At 34.6% G+C, this 23,759-nt stretch overlaps 1 protein-coding gene and 1 non-coding gene across 4 annotated transcripts in view; one reads left to right on the top strand and one right to left on the bottom strand.

The window, feature by feature from the left end:
- Window positions 1-1,177: 1,177 nt before the first annotated feature.
- The window catches only part of PAPOLG (poly(A) polymerase gamma), a 28,995-nt gene continuing 6,413 nt past the window's right edge, over window positions 1,178-23,759 (bottom strand). The window contains exons 4-22 of one of the 3 annotated variants that reach the window (XM_007075373.3): window positions 21,352-21,433; window positions 21,015-21,124; window positions 19,696-19,749; window positions 17,775-17,886; window positions 15,641-15,730; window positions 13,297-13,435; window positions 12,522-12,594; window positions 11,635-11,755; window positions 11,221-11,305; window positions 10,782-10,835; window positions 9,118-9,237; window positions 8,126-8,235; window positions 6,382-6,503; window positions 5,964-6,139; window positions 5,491-5,579; window positions 5,190-5,410; window positions 4,637-4,702; window positions 4,398-4,454; window positions 1,178-2,584 (exon numbers count right to left, since the gene is read on the bottom strand). In XM_007075373.3, the coding sequence (XP_007075435.2) occupies window positions 2,486-2,584; window positions 4,398-4,454; window positions 4,637-4,702; window positions 5,190-5,410; window positions 5,491-5,579; window positions 5,964-6,139; window positions 6,382-6,503; window positions 8,126-8,235; window positions 9,118-9,237; window positions 10,782-10,835; window positions 11,221-11,305; window positions 11,635-11,755; window positions 12,522-12,594; window positions 13,297-13,435; window positions 15,641-15,730; window positions 17,775-17,886; window positions 19,696-19,749; window positions 21,015-21,124; window positions 21,352-21,433 (1,980 nt within the window). In that variant the 3' untranslated portion in view covers window positions 1,178-2,485. Of the gene's footprint in view, window positions 2,585-4,397; window positions 4,455-4,636; window positions 4,703-5,189; window positions 5,411-5,490; window positions 5,580-5,963; window positions 6,140-6,381; window positions 7,428-8,125; window positions 8,236-9,117; window positions 9,238-10,781; window positions 10,836-11,220; window positions 11,306-11,634; window positions 11,756-12,521; window positions 12,595-13,296; window positions 13,436-15,640; window positions 15,731-17,774; window positions 17,887-19,695; window positions 19,750-21,014; window positions 21,125-21,351; window positions 21,434-23,759 lie in introns of those variants that run through there. The other 2 variants (XM_042981446.1, XM_015544850.2) reach the window with 2 other exon arrangements.
- On the top strand, window positions 23,007-23,112 carry LOC122237481. Its single transcript, XR_006216094.1, has one exon. It is a non-coding gene; the product is annotated as a U6 spliceosomal RNA (small nuclear RNA).

Below are 23,759 nucleotides of genomic sequence, written 5' to 3'. Positions count from 1 at the left end.
GGAAAATGAACATGTGTCCACATACCGGAGGTTATTAACTTTATAAAATATATTTCTGGGTAAGTTTCAAACTTGAAGACCCATTTATTTAGTGCCTCTGAACATAACATACAATCCCAATACAAACCTTCCCCTTTTACTTACTTGGAACCAGTACAATGGAGCTTTCCTACTACGCTCACAAAATGTACTGAACATTCTATCTACTGTTTAGGATAGAAAACACTTCATTTCTGACCAAACCCACCATCTCAAAAGCATCTCTTCAACTCCCAAGTTATCAAACAGGTTGAAGAATGTGATCTTTGAGGTGTCTAACATTCAACCGATTTGGCTGTGTCTCAACCCCATGCTGAACAGACGAGAAATGACTATACTGTGGTATAAGGGTTAGGCCTGTTGCTTTCTTATTGAAGAAAAACTCTACTAGCCATTCTAAAGAATGTTTATATAGGAAGGCAAACATGAGAATTCTTAGAGACTTGAATACTGATAAAAGAAGGGGAAAATAGCTAGATATTAAACACAGAAATGCAAACATAGCACATACAGAAAATTTAATCAAATCTTCCTAACTGAAGAATTTTTAAATTATTTAGTCCTTTCATAATCTTTTACTTCTGCTCAAAGAGTTTTTATAGGACAAATTTAAAAATACTTGAATAAAGGGAAAGGGTTGGCTAAAAGAAGAGCTTTCCAAGTGAGCTACAACTTGGTTACAGGATTTCACTTTTGCCTTTTACTATGTAAAAAGAGAGTAACAGAACAACAACTATTTTTTCCTTGCTCTTCTAAGTTGTCCCTTGTAAGAGATTAAATACTAGAATTTCCATTTCAGTAACCGAGGGATCACGGAACAGGAGTGGGAGAAGGATACTGCTCTCTATCAGGATTCCAAGCATTTCAACTCTGTGGTAAGGGGCTTGTGAGAGAAAATGGACTATTATTCCACGGGCTAAACGGGTCCCATGAGTCCTATAAAATATACAACCAAGTATTTTCCCTACTCCATTCAAATGTACCATTTGTGTTTTTCCTACCAGAACCTACTAAATTGCTGAGTGAAAGCTGAAGAAAGTAATAAATACCAGCATTCCTGGCTGTGCAATCTATACATTTTCATTTTAAGAGTAATTCAAGCATAATCCACATTTAAAAAAATTAAAGAGAGACAGTAAAGGTTTTAAAGTTTTCTCTTTGAAAAGATGGTATCTTACAGTACATACAAAAATACTCTGAAAATACATACGACTTCATTTACAAAACACTGAATCAACATATTACAAGAAGAATTACATGGTTATGGATTTTAATAAACTGAGCATGCGTTCATGAAACTTAAAAAATATTAAGAAATGCATTGAAAAAAGCAGTGTAAAAAAAGACAACTCATATCGTTAAATAAAAATTACAAAGGTCCTGAGCCAATTAATGGTTGGTAACAATGTCGTCCAAAAAATGCCTTAGGTTTCAGTAAAATCCACTGCTTATTTCTGCATGCCTAGTCCATGAAGAAACTATTTGAAGTTGTGGGGTAAGTAATGGTCAAGAATTATCATGCCGAGTTAATTTTACACCTCAAGAATACAAGTCTGCCATATTTAAAGGTATCTCGTTGTTGATGCTGGAATGAGTTGCTCCTTGGTAAAAAACACCAGTCAACTAACAAGAATGGCATGAGCTAGGATATGTAACAATTTCACCATTCATATACTGACTTTCAGTATCTTGGTTACATTTTGATTCTTAATAAAGATGCATTTCGAAGGCCTCCATGGGAGGCAAAATATAGAGAATTTATGGTGCCCAACTCTTATGTAATCACTGGACTAATCCTCCCTGGTAACTATGCAACATTTGGACAGAAAGGCACAAAAAAATAAAAATTTAAATATTCCATGTGCCATTCTGGAAAAAAATAATTTAAATCAACAGAATAGACAATAAGTACATCTACACAAATGAGGAAAGCAGAAAAGATACCTCACATTCACTTATCTCAGGTTTCACAAAGTGGCTTCAAGGCTAAAGTAAATGTGTTAACATTTGGAAAATTACAATTTTTTTGTTTTCAACTTTTTCAGTTCTATACAATGATTATAACATAAGACTTAAAAAAAAAAAAAAAAAAAAAAAGTTCTGGCCTCGTTTTATCCATGTCCAAAGAGCCGAGAACTGGTTCCCACAACAGAGAAACAAGCATCGAAAGTTAAGGCAGTAAAACCTCCAACGCAAAGCCATAACATTGTAGATGACAATCTGATAGCAGATGATCCTCACAGAAGTGTACGTAGCAAATCAATGAGAGAATGCTACGGCATCTGCAGGTCAAAGTGTGAGAGTTCAAAACCACTTCAAGCTTGTTAGTCCGATGACTGTAACTTTCACCTTATTATATGTGTGACAGCCACTTCTATTTTAAAAAGAGTGGCTGCTCTATGCCACTAAATGATTGCATATTCACTTAAGTAAGGAGGCACTGCTTTTACCGATTAAGGGTCAGTCGAATGGAATTTTTGATGACTCGAATGTTATTTGCTGGAACCGGAGATGATGAATCTGGTAGTTCTTTACTGGGTAGTCTCTATTAGAAAGGAATAGAAATAAAGAAGGAAAAGCAAACATATATTATAAAGCCTCAACTAGTAAATCAGTCACAAAACTGAGTTTTCCTTCAAATTCCTTAAGCTCTTAAACACTCACATATGTGTTGAATACTTTCTTCCAATGTTCATAGTCATTTCCTTGGTTTGGGGACTTTTTTTATGCAGTCGGAGGTGAAAAGCAGAGGCACAGGGAAAGGGTGCAAGTGGGAGGAGTGTATGTATAGGAAAAAGGGCTTTGTTAAATCACTCGCCACTTCTGGATTGAGAAATGCACAAAGTCAGGCAATGGTAAAGAGAAGTACGAAAAGCAGGGTCACTAAGCAGGAAAGTGGTGGTGGTGGGTGAAAAATGAGTGTGCTACAGAAGAAAACAGGATCTGTCATATATTCGTGGAGAACAACACTGTAAATCCAACTTGTGAGAGGAGTTTTCAGGAAAATGGACTTTGTAGTCAGACCAGGTAACGTTAACTTCAGTGATAGTGAAACTCAGGTACATCTATATAAAGGCTTCTGAGGATACTAAAGATGATTATATCATGAAGGTAAATCCTGAGAAATTGAGAAAGAGACCTCTTACAGATAGCTGTGTGATGGAAACAGTACGCGAGAGTTAATTCTCTCATGTCACTAACTTGGCCAAACCTACATACCCACAGCCATTCAAAAAACATGAAAAATTTCAGACATACAAAAAAAGTAGAGAATACGACAATGAAGACTTTTTAATGCCACAACTAACACTCAGACATTATTAAACATTTGCCACATTTGTTTGGTTTATATCCTTACCCTCTATACTTGAAATATTTTCAACCTAGACCCAGCCTGTCATTTCATGGTCTTGTACCTTAATAACCATACCAGATTTTTTTCTTCCATTATCACATATAATCATATACTCATATTTTTTGTAATGTACTCTTTATGTTAAAAGGAATTTTTATGAATTCTACAGCTAATATAAAGTATGATACTATTTGCTTCAAAAGCCAGTAAAGGGGTGCCTGGGTGGCTCAGTCGGTTTAGCATCTGATTCTTGACTTCGGCTCAGGTCATGATCTCACGGTTTGGAAGATGGAGCACTGCATTGGGATTCTCTCTCTCCCTCTCTCTGTCCCTCCCCCACTTGCACTCTCCCAAAATAAATAAACTTTAACAAATAAAATCAAATGGCTATTACATTGTAAGGAGCCTGGTTGATTGTGATAAGTACTTTACTCTTCGATGGGGGTGAAAATAAGCCATTTTGTTGACTGTAAATGCTCAGAAAAGGACTTCTCTGATCTACACAAGGCTGAGTTTTCAGCACCTACTTATTAGCCTTCCATGCTTAATAATACTGTATTATTAGTTTCAATGGCGATTCTTTGAAAAATAAATTTTGAAATTAAGATTTAGGGGTTCTTTAGCTCATGTTTTAAAGGTACTATGCATTCCATTACATTAGGTTCTTCCAAAATATTAATAAGTATCAAGCCTAAGTTTTGACAGTAAGCAATGGTATACATCAAAAGATCTATCAAGCGTTGGTAAGAAATTACTGTGCTTGAAAAAGGAACAAAGGTTGAACGTAATGCGAATGAATAGCTAAGCTTAAATAACTTCCTCTTTTCCTGACTTTGGAAGTACATACATTTAAGACCAGACCTTGCTTGCGTTTCTACCCCAACTCCAAACTATACTGCTCATCTTTGAGGACAGGGACAAAATCTTATTACCCTTTTCTTTCACCCAGTGCATGGCTCTTAAGCTTTTCGTACCTGTAGATTACCTACGAGTAAGACTTTACCTTTTTGCGTGATGTATCAATAGTTGGAATAGGCATACATTCTCCTCCAATGGCATCCTAAAAATAGAATTATATACAAATGAAAACTTTCCTTCCTATGTATGCTTATGTCTACACAAAATAAAACATAACCCAAACTTCACAGACCTATCTAATATCCATTTTCAAATATACAGTCCTTTTCCTGATCTATGGCTCTTTGAAAGTAATATTTTGAAGCACACTGTTAACGTATTTACCATTGCTTTTCTTTTTCTGTCTTCAGGAGCACGTGATTCCTTAAATGTTGATTCAAGTCGAATAAACTGGAATATAAATACTAAGATGAATTGCTATTATCACCTACAAAACCCATACAATCTATATAAACTGAGAGGCTAATGATAAGGCTACTGTCAAAACTACTGCAACTTAAATTAGACTAAATTTAGCTGCCACCTTTAACTTCAACTTGAGTGACCTTTTCGGTTAAATCAATTCAGATGATAATAGTTTTACCACCACCTACTGGAGGCAGAAAACATCAACATTATAACACAATAAATATGACTGGTTACCAATAGTAACTTCTGTGTAAGTCAAAGAGAAACTCAGACCAATTACTCAAGTTTTCAGATCAAGTTTTAGTAATCTGAATTTAGGATAACAATCAGTATTATTCCTTTAGGGTTTGGGTAAATATTCTTTTTAAACAAATCCTAACAGAACACTAAGACAGCTATGGAGAGTTGTGAATTTCTTTAGTCTAGTTTAACTTAAAAAAAAGGACTACCACTAAGGTTGTAACTTTACCTTTTCTATTTCTTTCAACCTCTTAGAAGACCCATCTACGGATGGGGAATGGGACCTCTTATGTGCAACATTCTTAGTTATGTTTGACATTCCATTAAGATGTGGCTGTCCCTGGGCAGGGTTGTGGGGTGCTGGGATTCTAGGAATGACATTTCGTCCTACTACAGTAGGAATGGTGCACACAGCTGGGGGCGATACGGCTTTTACTGCAGAATCAACTTCTGAAAAGGAAAAAAGAAAAATTCTAGCAATTAAATATATACATAGTAGAATGGTTATTAACAGAAGTGCAGATACGTACTTGCACCAATGACTGGGATAGACAGTCCTTGAGCTTGTGGCACACTCAGTGGCTTTTCCGCAATTACAGCAGCAGGCTCAGTATTATTCCTATTAAAAGTGTTGAATTATCATTAAATACTTTGTGTGACTTATTTAAAACACTCATATTCTAACATTCAGGATGACTTCTTTCAAGTACTCCTACTTTAATGTTCCATTGGAGGAAGAGAAAAGCGGAAAAAAGGCAGAGGACTGAGTGAAAAATGAGAAAAAACTGAAAAGACCTGGGCATTTCTGTGTACTTTTAAAGTCCTACATATTCATGAGCCGATACCACGTCCCACAGGATTACAGCGCATTGTCAAGTATTTCTAGTCAGAAAATGACTAGTAACTGCTAAGGTATTTTAACAGTTAAGATACTTAGCTAAGGACAGAAAAGTTTACATCATCCTCAAACTGAAGAGTGAAAGGAAAATTCTGAAGTGCCGACCTTTCTGTTTCTCCTGAAGGAAGAACGTCAGGCTTGGAAGGTTTGTTTGCAGACACTGGGGAATTAAAAGGAGTTCCATTATCAGTGTCTCTGGAGCTATCCAAACAATTGCTATCCAGAGATGATCTTTTGGATTGAGGTCCACCTGAACTTCGACTGACATCAGAAAGACTTTGCTGAAAGAGGGAAAAGCAGTTAGGATTTCAAAAAGCAAATGAGAATAATTACTGGTTTCAATTCTGAAGTACATAAAATGAATCTTTTGTGATGAATGAAGGGGAGATTTTAGTTCTAGACTGAAATGTACTTTTCTTTCCTTTTTTTCTTAATAGGTTTGGGAGCTGTGAGAATGCCAATCTGATCCCAGGAACATCTGTCTGAGGGGAACCATACTGGAGAGTTAACATTACAAACTCACCTTTTTCTTCTTTTGAAGAATCTCTGCGGGAAGGTAGTGATGAAGTTGCTTTTTTTTAACATGAGTTGCTTCAATTTTCATCCCTTCCTTTAGCATGTTTATATTGTTTGCCTGTCTGTACACTGTAACAATGTTAGTATGTTAAATGGGCAACTTCTTCCTCAACCAGGAAGTCTGTTTTCTTTTCCCAAAATGCATATATTTGATATGTCCCCATAATCTCACAAACATACATACCCACTCTGCTTACAGAACAAGTATTTTTAAAACATTTTCATTTCACAATCCTATTTAAGTACCAACTAGTTTTCCCATGTCCAACTTCTAAGACTTTCCAATAATCAAATCTCATTAAAATGCATGAAAAAAGTTTTTTCCAAATCCTGTTTACTGTTATTTTCCCAAAAGACAATCTCTTCTCATAATTACTCACCCAAGTCTAAGCTAATCCTTATACTAAAGATCCAAGATGCAATACAAGTTGTCATCCACCATGATGTTTCTTTTACTACACTAATCATAGAATATTGGACTGTCAGGAACTATCCAGAAGTACATCCTTATTGTACAGGTGGGGAAATAAGGCTTAAAAGCCCTGAATACTTGCTGATGGTGGAATACACACAGCCCTAGAGTCCCTTTCTAGCACTTTTCACATCTTGTAACAAAGTCAGTATTATTAACACGAATTATTTAATGTATGTTTAACTGTGAATACCAAATTAGATCATAAGCTTACTGAAGACACAGAGGAGAGGCTTCTTTTGCATAGTTAACTACTGTGAAATGTGGTACATTATCTCCTCGCTTGGGGTCTCAGAATCTCTATCTGGAGAAGAACATTCTATAAATCTACAACAAACAGAGCTTCCCAATCTCCTGCTTTTGGAAAAATGAGCCCAAATTAGAATGGAAAAATGTATATCCATGTTTTCATTCCAGATTGCTTATAAAAGCATCACCAGGAGTGCTTGTTCAACTTGCAGATTCTCTGGCTCCACTCCCAGAGTGTGGGATTCGGTAGTGCCGACGTGATGTACAGGAATCTGCATTTTCATGATAAATGTGAAAGCTAGTTTAGAAGAATTTAGAAAACTCAGATAAGCCAAGCCAAAAATATTAATAGTATGAATGTACACTATTCCAGATTAATACAACTCCAAATTTATAAAAGATACGTTAAGATATTCCAGAGAGCTGTTATTAGGGAGCTAGATGTAAAAGACACTCTTTCTCTGATTCTGAAACCTAATCAAGACTATCAAGTGCACATATCTGCGCACACTGAAAATAAAAATAACCTGTATAGTTTCTTTAGTCTTCTTTTTGTTCTGAAATAGATAATGCCATCACTTGGCACAAAACTCAAGCAGTTCAAAGAAGTCTCCTCACACTATCCCCTAGACACACCTGGTTCCTTGACCTAAAAAGCAACCAGTTCTACCACCTTCTTTTTTTTAAAACTATATATCCTTCCAAAGATATTCTAGGTACTTACAAGCAAATGTGTTTATTTATTTACAGATATTGTAGCATACTATACATACTGTTTTGCAACTTTAGCCCTACTTAATGTCTTGGAAATTATTTCACTATGCCTTTTTAAAATAGGAGCATAGGTTTTCATAATATGGATGTACACATTCATTTAACCAATTAACAAATCTAGCCAGCCAGATCCATGGCAGATGATACTGTTACAACCAAACTTGAGAACCATAGCTCCATGATGACAAAGTCTTACCTGTATCAGTAAACGACTGTATATCATAGGTCAGGTCTATGTTAACACTTTCTGCATTTTCAACTCTCCGAAAAATTATTCCAAGGAACCACATTGACACGTAATTGTTGCTATAAAATAAAAAAATTTAATTTCCATTTATTTATTTATTATAATTTTACAGATGTCATTTGGTAAACAAACTCAATCTCCATGGAAACATAAATACAAATTGCAATGGTTTGGCTAAGTTCTTTTTTTTGTAAGTTTATTTATTTATTTATTGAGAGAGAGAGAAAGCATGAGCAGGAGAGGCGCAGAGAGAGAGAGAGAGAATCCCAAGCAGGCTCCGCCCAAAGGCTCAAACTCATGAACTAGGAGATCATGACCAGAGTTGAAATCAAGAGTCAGATGCTTAACTGACTGAGCCACCCAGTCTCCCTGGTTTGGCTAAATTCATTTTTTTTTTTTAAGCTTATTTATTTATTTATTTTGAGAGAGAGAAAGTGTATATACATACAAGCAGGGGAGGGGCAGAGAGGAGAGACAGAATCCCAAGCAGGCTCTGCACCATCAGCATAGAGCCCCATGTGGGGCTCAAACTCAGGAACTGTGAGATTATGACCTGAGCCGAGATCAAGAGTTGGATGCTTGGCTGTGCCACCCAGGTGGCCCCCCACCCTGGTTTGGCTAAATTCTTAAAATTGACACCAAAAAACACTGATCAGTTACCCTGTGTTGTAATAAAGAGGATTAAATGGCTTTGAAAGTAACGCATCAAATATATTCATAAAGATGCTCCAAACTTGTGATGGGAGTTTCTGCTGGGGTCTGTGGGCTACCAACATAGCATATACTAGTTTTAATGTAGGACCACTCATGTTCAAATACATAATGTATCATCATCCCCCATCAATGTTTGTTAAATGACAATGTCACAACTGATCTTAAATCATGCCTGTTGTCAAATAACATTATTTAAGAAACACAGTATTAAAAAACATTTAACTTACTCTTTATGATGTTCCTTATTTCCTGGGAATGACTGGGGATTTACATGGGCAAGAGTAATAAATTCGTTCCGTTCCAAGTTTCCAACAAGCACACGGATTTTAGATTCTACTAATCCAACCCTGAAATAGAAGAGTGGACAAAATTTTTCCATATGAAATTTGGAAACTACACCTAAGTAACCCAAAAAGGCATATGATAGCTATGATGCTTTACATGTTCAATTAAAAAAAAAAAAAAAATTCAGTCTAATATATTAGGGACTGTTTAAAATACCATTTAAGTAAATGACAAGTTACTTTGTCAATTTCTGTGTCTCCCCCCCCCCCTTAAAAGAAATGATCTACTTAATGAATTCCTAATCTAAACTACCCTGCCTGTTTAGACCATAAAATAGTCATGATCTCAGTATGAACAAAAACTGTTGATTTTTTTCACTTTCAAATCTTGTATCTAAACCATAAGGCTAAGATATGTTTAAATCATGTGAACAAAAAAAGCTAATAACTGGCACTAAATGAAATAAAACATGCTGATTTTCATAAAATTGGTACTAGATATTACATTTAAAAAAGAATTCAGTAAAGTCAGATCAGATACTACTAAAATATAGAAAGTTTCATCAGGTATCTGCAACTTTATTTTCTATCTCATTTAACACATGTGACTGCTGTCAGCTATGTAAATTTACAATGATTTTATTAATTAGAAAAACTACAAGAACATTTTAAATTATTCAAACACTTGAAAAAGCTTATACATTGTAATTGTGTGTGCTTCAACAGCACATTTATGAAACACTGGGTTACTACTCAGTGTTGGTCAGAGAGTAAGTATTTTGGGCTTTGTGGCTATAGAGTTTCTGTTGTAACTATTCAACCCTGCCATATAGCAGGAAAGCAGTCATACACAACATATAAATGAGTGAGTGTGGCTGTATTTCAATAAAACTATTTATAAAAACATGTGGCAGGCTAGGTTTGGCCCAGATCATAGTTTCCTGATTCCCAATCTAGACAAATGAAATACGTTGTTTTAGTGAAAGGATTCTTTTCAGCGCCTCTTTAATTATCAATAAAATAAGCACCAAACTTTGGAAGCAAAAGTAAGACAGTATTGTGTTTTTCTTTCCCAGAAGTCAGACCCGAGGAAAGCACAGCCATCTCTGGTGGCCTAATAGCTTCTGCCTAATAGAGTTAGGGATGTCTACACACTGGAGGCAAAGGGCATGAACTTAGATGTACTAGAAAGAAAGCACTGCTCCTTGACCAAAAATGCCTCTCTGTTGACAGAAGCTTTCATGTCCCTAATCTCCTAAATTAAAAGAATATATAAAATATCTTTTCCTTTTAGTTTTGAAGGGGAAACATGATGGCAAGGATGGAAAACTTGAGCCTAGGTATCAGAATTGTTTGAAGTGCCTCACAATTTTGCTTAAATCTGAGAAGTGGCAAAGGCAAAGAACATACATATATCCTTATCCTGTATTACCTCTAATTCTGAAACATTCATTTGATGGCATTTCTTAAACACTGATGCTCCATGGTCATGTATAACAGTCACTAATAAGATTTAATAATTTTAGTGATAAAGTATTTTATAAACCTAAAGCATCATATAAATGTTATCACTACAAATTTAAGTACAGAACTTGAATATCACTTACCACTCTAGATGGTTTTCTTCTGTTGATGCACTGGCAGTCAATACTATATAATGTCTGTGAAGAATTTTTAGCAACAGTCATGGAAAAAAAAAAGCCAGAAACATTGTTAGGTCTGCTTTTCCATCATTATTTTTTCTTTCTTCCTCCCAATGAACATAAGAACTAATGCAGACACATAGCTTATGAAAATTAGAACACGCTCTGATTTTCACAAAATCAATTCTAGACACTATAATCAAAAATCAATTCACTAAAAACAAAAACACCACTAATACTGGGTGAGATACTACTAGAATACACAAACTCATCATTTAGGATTTCTGCCAACCTATTCTCTACCTCACTTGAAATGTAAGGGACAACAGTCACCCATCATATATTAACTTTGTAAATTTAACATTCTTCCTTACACACACACAAAATGAAAAATTTCAAATACCTATACTTTTGAAAAAAATTTGGTGGCTCAAGTAGTTTGGACCAGTCTGATTTCCCTTGAAGGATTTCATCTGTGACTGCAAGACCTAAATTAAAAACGAGACAGAGACTGATTTTGAAAACTGGCTATTTTATTATCAGTTTCTGTATCAACCTACCCCCAAAATCTCTAACCTCAACCAACTCGAGTAAAAAAAAAAAAAAAAGAATTTCTCATAACACAAAAATCAATTTCAAACAGATTGGGCTGGCTCCATTTTGGACTTAATATTATATTTTAGAAAACTAACTACTGAAAAAATACATATTTGAAAGAATTTTTAGAAATAATAGGCATAACTGAACTTTAGAATAAAACTGTTGTAAACCAAAAACTTGTGGGAATACATAAAGGGCAAAGGGCCAACAAGTTTACCTTGTTTAAATTCTTCTACCATTACTGTTCGAGTTGAGGTGGACACATTATACGTAGAATTCTGCTGTGGGTAGGCAGGGGTGATTATGGGCATGAGATGATACCTATCTGATGGATTTACCTGTGAAATTAGAAGCAGAATAATTGATCTATTCTCCTATTTCAGTTGTCCTCACTTCATTTCCCCAAAAGTCTGAAGAATATGAAATATAAATTTAATACTACAGTTCCTCAATTCTAAGAAGTACATTTTCCCTCCCCAACTACATTTATTTCTGAAGTCAGATGTGTCTGATAGTCAAAGGAAACTCTGCAGAAGTTTATTTTTCCCCTGAAAAGTTGTTAAATGGATGGTGCATCTTATAAACGATGGTCTCTTAAAACCAAGGAAACACAGTATCAGAGCTGCAAAAAGCATTAATCCAATGGTTTCTCACTCCTCTTTCTGCACCTACTCAATGGGTAATTTCCCCTAGGTAACTCAGAGGAATGAGCACTCAATCTAAAAGCAAATTAAAATGCAAGGTGAGAGTTATGCTAGCTTAGAACCATGAGTCTGCTTTAAATTGCACTGCAAAGTAAATCTTTTATATACTTCAGCACTTTTAGTAATTAATTACTTGTAAGTTTTTAGCAACAGATTACGACATTTTGGTTGATACACTCACTCATCTAGTCTTATGTGGGTGATTTTTAATGACATAACATTTGGATCAGAATTTGGAATACAGGTCATCTTCACCAAAAGACACAGCAGACAGAAGGAAAGAACTATAGCTACACAGAAGGAAGATGAGCAGAAACAAGAGAAATTATCTTTAGGTTGCAGTTTAGAGAATCGTCCTTTTCCTAAAAGGTTTAATTAATTTCCATAATAAGTCACATACCCGAGGATCCCAAACAGGCAAATTCAAATTGCTTTCTTCTGGTTGCTTCAGCAGGACAGGATTTGGCCATTCCCTAACATGAATAAGGCAAATTAACTGACATAGGACCTCACTTCAGGAACCATAAAAGTCGTTAGACTCTGTTTCAACTTTCATATGGCAAACATTATGGCTGGGTATTTGGTATTAAAAAAAAAAAAAAAAAAAAAAAAAGTGGGCAAGGGAAGGAAGTACACAAAGGAAAAAGCTCCTTATTTTATTTATTTTTTATTATTTTTATTTTTTTAAAAGCTGCTTATTTTAAATGTATCTTCTGAAAAGGCAAAACAAATACTGTTTTGCTCATTAAGCTGTAGCTAATTTAAATCTGAATTTTCCCCTTCCTTCTATTTGCTTTTATGGATTTAACTGATAATTTAATAGCAGTTAAGAGCTGACATTAACTGAAAATACTCCTAATAAATCCATGCAGTAGCTATGATTATCACCTCCATTTTACATAGGATATGTTAACCTCTACATAGCTAGTAGTCAGCAGAGCAAAATCTATCATGACCACTCTCAAGCTAAAAGCCTACATTTACAGAAACCCTCAATGCCAGAAGAGAGCACCATCTGGTGTCTCATCATTGTCTCAAATTTGACATTTTTAAACTTTTAACTTAAAAAGAATGTAAGACAAGAGAAAACGTCTCTGCATCACTCTTAAATTGCCAAACAAATTTACATACAGGGAGAAGTTAATAAGAGTGAAAGTATGCCCATAAATACTTACCATTTGGAAAAAACTAAAAAGAACTTATGAACTAAAGTAGAAGCTGCTGCATTTGGATATAATTGGCAAGTTCTTGCAACCAGCATTGCCCAGGAGACACCACCAAGAAATCCCAGCATGTTGGAATAAATACCACGTCCTAGAAAATTAATGTTTTGTTAACTATTGTTAGGATCTACTATCCATGACATTCAACTCTAAGGAATAGGATAACTTAGTTCCTAAGATTGTTGCTTAGTTATTGAAATAACATTACTATCAATAAGCAGACCTTCAGGCTAGGCCCACAGTTCTATTAGTAAGCCATTAACTGCATCTTATCCCCCTATTTTGCCCTCCAAAAACAGACCCCTCAGTTCTCTGCCCCAGTTCTGACTGCCCAAGCAGGCTCTACTATAAAACATTGGAATTTCCCACTTTTCAATAGCTATGGTTGAGAAAAAAATGAAAACAAAGAGGAAAGATATCTGGAGGGACTACAAGTAGGAAGAATAAACATTTCATTAGTTATATTCATGGGCATTTAAAAATCAAGTGTAAAGCTGGACAATTTTAGTATTTTGCAGACTTTGGGTACCTCTCCATAAAGTACAATACACCATTGATAGTACTCATTTTTCTTATGATTGTTTCTTGTAGCAATCTATAAAATATTACCATATTTGATCAAAACTACTAAGTCCTCAATTACATAATAGGACATTTGTTTTTTAATGTTTTTATTTTGAGAGAGAGCATGTGCACAAGCAGGGGGCAGGCAGAGAGAGAATCCTAAGCAGGCTCTGAGCTGTCAGTGCAGAAGAGCTCGACGTGGAGCTTGATCCCATGAACTGTGAGACTGTGACCTGAGCCAAAATCAATAGTCGGATGCTTAACCAACTGAGCCACCCAGGTACCCCAACATAGTGTTATTTTATGTCCCACTAAGCAAGAGAAAAAGATACAAAAATTTCAATTTCAGATATGTTAAATGGGTAAAATATACGTCTAAGGATTGACAAAACATGTTATGTAATTTAATTTGTAAGGAAAAAAAAATTGTGATATCCCTTTCTTGCAACTTACTTTATCCTGACTATACCAGGTAACTGAGTCCAAGGATAACTCCTACTTGCCTGAGGTCTTTTTAGATATGTACTTCCAACATGGTAGCCACAAGTCATATGTACTTTTTTTTTTTTTGTAATAGCTTTATTGAAATATCATTCACATACCATAAGATTCATCCATGTAACAGATTAAAATTAATGGCTTTTAGTATATTCACAGAGTTGTGCAATCATCACCATAATTAATTCTGGAACCCTTTCACCACCCCAAAAAGAAACCTTTAGCAGTTGCTCCCCTCCTATCTGCTCCCAGTCTTCCCAGACCTAGGCAAATACTCATCTACTTTTTATCTCTCTACATTTGCCTAATGTGAACATTTTATATAAATGGAATTTACTTCAGTCCTTTTTATTGCCAAGTAATATTCCACATTATGGCTATACCTATCACCTTTAGTTTATCCATTCATCAATTCATGAACATGAGGTTGTCTCTACTTTTTTGGCTATTATGAAGAATGCTATGAACATCTGTGTACAAATTTTTACATGAATATATGCTTTCACTTCTCTTAAATTTTAATTTGATTAAAAAATTCAGTTTCTCAGTTGCACATTTCAAGTGATCAACAGCCACATGGTTACTTTTGGACAGCACAGAAAACATTTCCATCATCACAAAAAATTTTATTGGCGAGTGCATTTTTAGACTATGTAAAACGTGGTGCCAGAAGTATAGCACTACTTAAATATAATTACAAATTATGAAAAATGTGCTGTGCCAGCTTAGGTTTGGGCCTTTTATGAACAATACCCTATGTATATATATAAATTAGTTCCAGGCTTTACTAGAAAAGTGTTACAAGGCAAAAACAGAAAGAAGCTGAAACTATCACTATAGGCTCTCCACTTAATAACTTTACCGAATACCTACTATAAATTACACTCTGATGGTAATGGGGAGACAAAGATGAATAAGATGGTCCTGCCCCATTGAGAGCATGAAGAACAACGAAGGTTTCATTCCTCAAGTTCTAACTCATTCTGACTGGCTGGCTAAAACCCAAGATGGGAAGTCAGGAGTTTTTAGTTTTCAATCAAGCAAGAAGGAGGTATGGTCACATATCAGATCACCATAACCACTGTACCTGAAAAAGAAACAGATTCTCCAAAATTTACTGGACCTCAATCCCTAACAGTATCAATAGGTTCAGGAATTTTCATATGTGCTTCTATCATTAGTAACTGAAAGCGGTAATTTTACAGCGTAAACTTAAAAGATCTGGGATACTTACGTTTTGCCCATAATTTGACTGCTCTTAGGGTGAGTCTAAAAGTTTCTTTATTTGGCACTAAATGCAAAATTTCATCAGTAACTCTACATCCTGAAAAAGATAAAGCATTCATTTTTCATTATGCAACAACATCCAGTTAATTCAGATGGCTTCTAATTTCCAGACTCTCAAAGGTTAAAAATATCAAAGATAATAAAATGCGAGGGTTTATTTTCTCTATGTATTTGAAATTTAGCACTTTTATGAGAAATCACTTTGCTTTTAAAGAATTAAAAAGCACATGGGTAACGTAATTCAACATTAAAGGAAGACATGGGTCTGAGTATCTTTAGCTTTCTTCAACATTTGACTTTACTGTTAATCAAATGTCCCCGACTTACAAAACTTTTTCCTTTAAAGTAAACCTTATTTCACAAACACTGTGATTTACTGTTGGACCCTGAAGTACAACAAAAATGCAATGATTAAATAAAAGATGCTATAAGCCAGTGGTTCTCGGAAGTGCAGTCTGTGGATCCCCGGGGAATCTGTCAGGTCAACCTACTTTTTTTCCTCCAAAGTTCGTCAAACCTGTTCTTATGATAACGATAAGGCTTTGCCTCTTTTACTGCGTTAACATTTGCACTGATGGTGCAAAAGCAGTGGTGGGTAAAACTGCTGGTACCAAAGCTGTACTAGTAAACAATGTATCTTCACCACTACACATTTGCAGTTAGAAAACAGGAAAGGAACCCTGCAGTGTCTGAAAAGTTTGAAGAAAGCTGAACGACCTGCTTTTTTCAAGGAACAGTTTCACTTAGATTCTAAAACAATGAACAAACAAAGTGAGCCCCTCACTTCAAGGAAAACAAACAACAAAACTTGCTACCAACAATAAAATTGGAGCTTTCAAGTAAAAATTAAAATTTTGGACAACCAGTATCTGCTGTGAGCCTGGCAGCTTTCCAGTATTTAAAGACTTGTCTGGTGAGATTGGTGGGGACATTAATGAATGTGGTACCTTATAAGGTACCTTTTTTGGGGTACCTTATAAGGAAATGTGTGTTAACATTTAGAAGATCCAAATAACTTTGTGAACCAGTGTTTTCCAAACGACTAAGGCATGACTGTATATAAAATCATGTATGGGTAAAAGATCCATTCAAAGAACAAAACAGACCAATAGATTTTAATATAACAGAGTATAAAAAGTTAACTGATATTCAAATTAACCTTAAAAAAAGTCTTTTACTTAGAAATAAAAGGGAACTACTGATACATGTTACAAACATGGATGAACCTCACAAACATTATGCTAAGTGAAAGAAGTCAGACACAAAAGACCACATATTGTATGATCCCATTTATATGAAATGTCCAGAAAAAGCAAATTTATAGACAGAAGGTAGATTAGTGGTTGCCTAGGACTGGGGGTTGGAAAGGAGAATGACCGTAAATGTGTAAGAGGGATCTTTTGAAGACAATGAAATGTTCTAAAATTGGACTGTGGTGGACAACTCTGTGAATATAGTAAAGACTATGGAATTGTACCCCAAAAGGGACAAATTTTATGGCATATAATTATACCTTAATAGAGCTGTTGGAGAAAAAAAAAAAAGACACTGTCACTGGTCAAGTTTTGGTGTAGCATCAAAGAATATCCATAATTTTCTGAAAAAGCTATTAAAATTCTCTTCCTTTTTCCAATATTAAATATTGGAAATATTAAAGAGATTTGCAAAAATGCAAAAAATGCCATTCTCACAGAAAAGATGCATTTATATTCACTTAGAATGGGTTTATTATTTTGAAATAAACTCATACTTTAAAATTTTCTGTTTTTACTTCTAATACAGTAAATACTGACAGATATAACCCACATAAATGGAAGATCTTTGGGGTCCTCAATAATTTTTCAAAGTGCAAAGGGGTCCTGAGACCATTAAGTTTGTGCACCATTACTACAAACAACATTTCAAATAAATGTATCTTTTAAAACGCCTAAATGTGGTCAGATGATCTATATAAAGAAAATCACATCATTTTTAACTGAGTTAGTCCAATCCCTTGAAAAGTCCATTAATAGTTCTGCAAAAAGATCTCTTTGTCTAATTATTTTCAAGCAGGTATCTGAGATTTCTTTTTAGAAGCTTACCATTTAGGCTGCGAATACACCTTATATCAAGGCTTCTCAGTCGAGAGTCGTCTCTTAGATCTAAATTATCTGATATGGTTTGTATTGCCAGTCTTGCAAAGACTAGATCAATCTTTGGAAAGATGAAAAAAAAAAAAAAAAAAAAGAGGAAAAAAGAAAAAAAAGAGAAAAATATTACTTTTTCTCCTTCTAGTCCATTCTCCCCCCTCCCAACCTTAAAAGTATAAAGTTCTAACTATTAGTTTGGGAAGGTCTACCAAAACTTCAAAAAGCCTATCTAGGCAATCTCACATGGGAAAATCACCAAAGTTCTGTGATGGTAATTAAGTTTGCAAATTAAGAGAAAGCATTTTAATTTAGCATATATGCTGAGCATTAAAAAGAACATCGAAATCTTATGAGTGAACTTCTAGAAAAGATGGCAGATCCAACACACATTTACATTCACTCCCTACTGAAACCCCATTAAAATACCAGCATAATTTCATTTTGTTTTTTATATTATTTTGTTTTTGAAGGCATCACCCACTAGGACAAAGGTAATAAAGAGACAACAGCAAAAACGATGAAAGCAGATGGGGATGAGTGGTAACTGACTCAGCAGATTTAAGAGATAAAAAATATTATAACCAGGAAAGAAGGAGGCTGTAAATAAACACATAAATAAATAGAAAGGAACATTTAGAGAATAAAAAAGTTATTCTTAAAAATATGACAGCAGAAAGGGAGGACAATAGGAAGTTTGGAAGATGAGAAAACCCCAAAAAGCAGAACAAAAATATAGGGATGTGGAGGTCTAATACACAGAAAAAGGAGAGAAAACAAAGGTAGGAAATCCAACAGAATTCAATATAATTTCCAAGAACAGAAGGACAGGAGTTTCCAAAGTGCTTAAGAGGACTATTAGTGCCTAGCATATTTGGTTGAAAAGATATACCAAAGTATATTATTGCCATGAATTTAACAACTGTGAAGCCCAGGAAAAAAAGATCACATTAAGTGTCCAAAGAGATAAAACAGGTCACAAGCAAAGGATGTGAAATCAAAATGGCATCACACTTTTCAACAAAGCATGGAAGGTAGAAGACAATGAAGCAAGGTCTTCAAAATTCTGAGACACATTATTTCCCACCTAGAGCTCTATACTCAGCCAAACTATTATTTTGGTGTGAGAACAAAATAAAGTCACTTTTAAACCTGCAAGATCTCAAAAATATGTGCTCTTTCTCAGGAAGCTAGTGGATGAGTGCCCGTAAAATGACAGGAAGTCAAAAAAGAAGAAACCTCTAGAGAGATGTGAAAGGAAATCCCGGGATGATAGTAAAGAAAGATGCCAGGATGCTAGTTGTATATCATTCATGGAGAATTGGGTGTGGATTTGAACAGCTGAGAAGAGTCAGATATCTTTTTAAGTTGATAATGACAGAACACCTGAGAAATCTAAATCTATTTGGAGATTTAGACAGCTAGCAGAGACTGAGTTTGAAATAGTGTTATGTATAAAAACCAAGCAAACAAAATGCAAAAACAATTATTGACTCCCAAGAAACACAGTGCCACAGAGCAAAGAATGGTAATCTAGTACACGTTATGCTCAGTTTTGAACCTCATTTATAAGATCATTATAATGTAAATATTGAATATGTTCCAACCAAAATTATAGTAATACAATTATTTTAGATTATGGGAATGCAAAGGGTGTGTATAAAAATCATGGGAGTAGGGATGGAAGCTGGTTCATTTTCCACAGTGAGAAGTCAATAGATACAGGAGAAAGAAAGGTGAGGAACTATTTAAAGACTATTTGATTCTTTAAAATATGTGTCTATGTGAGTCTGACTTAAAAAAGAAAACAAAACTGAAAAAAACCTTATGTATTAAATAGTTCAATTACAAAGTCAGAAAAATATTAAACACTTACTTCAATTCCATCAAATTCAAACTTTATAACAGGTACAAAGGCATCTTCTACAGCCTACAAGAGGACAACGATGACAACACATAAGTAATCCCTTCAAAGGTGTAATCCTTTCTTTATCCTTCCTAAAGTGCCAATGTGAATAATTTTGCTAAAAAGCAAAAATATTCTTGGGTCTCACATTTTAGAAAAATACTTCTACTCTGTGATTGTGTTATTTAAGACACACAAAATGTCAAGACCATAGTTATCAAATTTATTATCCTCCTAAAAATCTTCATCAGAAACTAGCAGGCAGAACTGCTATCATCTGGGTACTTACTATTTGTTGAGATTAAATTGAAAACTGATTATTTACAAAGGGCACTAGTACTGGAAATAAACATGACCAGAGCTCATGATTTAATCTGTTAGAAAAATACAATCAATATAATTTGATTTAGTAGAAACCGATGTCTTTCTGAGCTTTCCTTAATTCCTCAGCCTAACAAATTCTTAACCTCCTTCTCCATTCCCAGATACCCAAATAATGCAGATACTTTCAACTCACCTTATCCTAGCACTTCAGATAGTATTAAAGCTATCTGTTTAATTTCCCCAATCCCTCCCTCCCATAAACGGTCTTATTCACTACTGTATTTGTGGGACTAAGGACAGTATCTGACAAATCAATGGTGCTGAAATTTCATTTGCTGAATGAATGGCTACATATACACAAAGTTACTATTAATCTTATACATAATAATAGCCATCGTTTGATATGCATAAACCATTTATCAGATCTTATAGTAAATGTTTATGTCAATTATCTCACTGATCCTCAGAAAAACCTTGTAACAAGTTATCAGTACATCTCCATTTTACAGCTGAGGAAACTAGGCTCAAAGAGAATAGGTAACTTAAAATCTAAAAGTTAATATGTGGTAGATTCCAGATTCAAACCCAGGTTTGTATAACTGTAAAGCCCATGTTTTCAATCATTTGTTATTTTAATAAAATGTAGCGGCTTCCTCTTTTTTAAAATTAAAAAAAATTTTTTTAATGTTTATTTATTTGAGAGAGAGAGCGCAAGTGGCAGAGGGGCATAGAGAGAGGGAGACACAGAATCCAAAGCAGGCCCCAGGCTTTGAGATGTCAATATAGAGCCCATGGCAGGGCTTGAACTCACCAACTGCGAGACCATGACCTGGGCCAAAGTCGGATGTTTAACCGACTAAGCCACCGAGGTCCCCCAGATGTAGTGACTTCTTAAATATTTTGACAACGGTAAGCCCTAGCTTTTCTTAATAAGTTCAAAATATTAAATACTAAAGGATACTTACTCTTAAGTTTCTAATGCCATCTTGATGTTTCAATTTTTCAAAAAAAGACTGAAAAAAATCAGATCTCTCCACATGTCTTGGAGCTACACAAAGTGCATCAATATCAGCTCCTGCAAATCAAAGTTATTTCTAGTCAACAAGAGTAAAGTATGCTTTTGTTAAAGTATATACAAACATGTACAGAAGAAAATATGTAAAATGAATACAGGAAAGCATTAACGATGATTAGCTGAGTAGTGAGATAATGGGTATTTTCCTCTTCTTTACTTTCAAATTATGAATAAATAAGAGCTTGTTACTGAAAGTTCTTATCAGTAGAACAAAGAAAAGCAATTACCTTTGGTGTGTACTCCAAGCCTGTAGGAGCCAAACGTGAAAATCTTACCACCAACAGTAGCCACGACAGAAGGTGGGAGGTTCTAAAATTAATTAAATTAAATTAAATTAAACAAATGGCATTCCATTTTTCAAATTTTTTAGCATAAAAATTGCCTAAATACTAGTGATATATACTACATTTGTCAACTTAGGTAAATTGAGATTTGTGAAAGTACTTCAGAGCTCTTTTGGGCTGTAGCTTGAAGTAATCAGAGTATTTCCTGAGGGAAGATAAAACAAATTCATGCATGCACAAATCTCTATGAAAAACATTTTTTATCACTTGACCCTACTTGTCCCCTTCCAATGGCCTGTCTTTCAATGGCTCCATCACTCAGAAGTCACCAAGGAGGTCTTAAGCACCAAACTAATGCACTTTCAGTTCTTTCCAGTACCATACACTTAACTGACTCCATTTCCCCTTTAGTTATTGCGACAAATATGCTTAATTTCTTTATTCTAGCTTTGCAACCTTTCTGTAAGAAAGTGGAGCCATTCTTGACATGATCTCCTTACGACCTAATCTAACAACTTTAATAAAATCTTTTAGACTGTACCAGAATTATAAGGCTACTTTTCACCTCTCTCTAGAACCAATTCTAACTTCCCCTTCGGTATTTTCACTCAGACATTCTGATCCACTTCAATAGCCATGCTTGAAACAAAATATTCTTCCTATGATAAACAGGTATCCTGTCTGATTTCTCTTTCTGTTCCTCATTCTCCTTACCACCTGTTACCTATAGTCATTATTCTTCTTGGCTTACCAATTTGTAGTTTATATCCCTCACATGTCACCTCCTTTCTATTCAACTACTACCCCCTTAATTCTAGGTTCTAATTTAATCCTTAATTCTAGGATTTTAAGCTACTTTCTTGCCTTTCGTCTGTATTTTCAATTTCTTTTTGTACAAAACTCACTTGCTGATGTTCTTACTGTATATTATAACTCTTCTGCTCAAAACTTACTAATGCACTCTTCTCTGACTACTGAGGTAAGGATCCCTGGATCCTTTTAAAGCCCCAACTGCCAACATGTTACACAATCTAGTCTCCTTTCCATCGCACTTGCCCATCCTTCTCTGGGTATCTCAGTACCAACTATTTTTTCAAAGTTCATTTCAAGTTCTACCTTTTTTCATGAAGCCTTCTCTGGTGATCCCCCTCTCTTCCATAACAAGCTCTTTTCCCTCTCTGCTCCTCTATTATACATTTATTGACCTTTCTTTGCTGAATATATGTCCCATCTCTTCAACTATAAATTCCTTAAAAATGAGAATTGTCTCTACTACTTCTCTTAGTTTTTATAATGCCCAGTGCAAGTTCCAAAGAATATCCTTGATTCACTTGAATGAAATTATCTGTGTAACAAGATATGTTTGTTATTCCTTGTTTAATGGATATTAATGTTTCAAGAGTACCACATGTAATTTTAGAGCAAGAAGTCAGTAAAGATATTGATGACTAATATGAACCAAAAAGGTAGAGAAGATAGGGAACTTTTAGCTTACCTTCCTACTTTCTATTTTTTACTTTTCTACTTTGAAAAGCAAGATTCTTACAGATTTTATGAGAAAATGATACACTGAATCAGGGTAAAATATTTTCATTACAGTGCTCGCTTCAGCAACACACAAATACTAAAACTGCAATGATACAGAGATTAGCAGGGCCCCTGCGCAAGGATGACACACTGATTTGTGAAGCGTTCCACATTAGAAACAAAATTTCATCACAAACCATAGTAATTAAAATGATCTAATTTGAGTTTTAGATTGTTTACAATCTAAAAATATCCGAACTATGTGTAGAATATTTAAATGAGCTTTGATCTAACTCAAATTCTTCCAATATTTTCCAAACTAAAATATGCATAGATAAAAGGAATAGTTGATACAGAAAATGAAAAATCACTCTATCCACACAATGGAAGATGTCAAAACCAATTAAAAATTTTTTTCATAATTAGATATTTTACTTACTGTGCCTAAAAAAAGCCAAATGTGGCAGTCTTAAATTTTTATGCCTAAAAATTAAATAGTAAACCAGTGATTGCTTTATGCAGATTAAACTACTGATGTGAGTCAACATGGGAGAAAAAGCAATTTAATAAAAAGCAAACACCTTTTGACCTAGAAACAGAATTCTACTGGATTTTTCAGTTAAGTGCAAAGAAATTGTGAAGAAAATTAGGTACATCTCTCAACAAATTATTATAGCCTCTTTTGTGGATAATACCACTTGATTTATCTTGAATGCATCATAGAATGGGGATGGAAACAAAGACCTTAGTACAACCATAATAGCTGACATAAAGACCACACACAATAAATCATAAAGCTTGTTATTATGATTTTAAAATAATTC

Source organism: Panthera tigris, chromosome A3, assembly GCF_018350195.1.
Source record: "Panthera tigris isolate Pti1 chromosome A3, P.tigris_Pti1_mat1.1, whole genome shotgun sequence".
Taxonomy (NCBI): Eukaryota; Metazoa; Chordata; class Mammalia; order Carnivora; family Felidae; genus Panthera; species Panthera tigris.
Note: the sequence above shows the minus strand (reverse complement) of the source record. Positions and strands in the feature narration are given on the sequence as shown.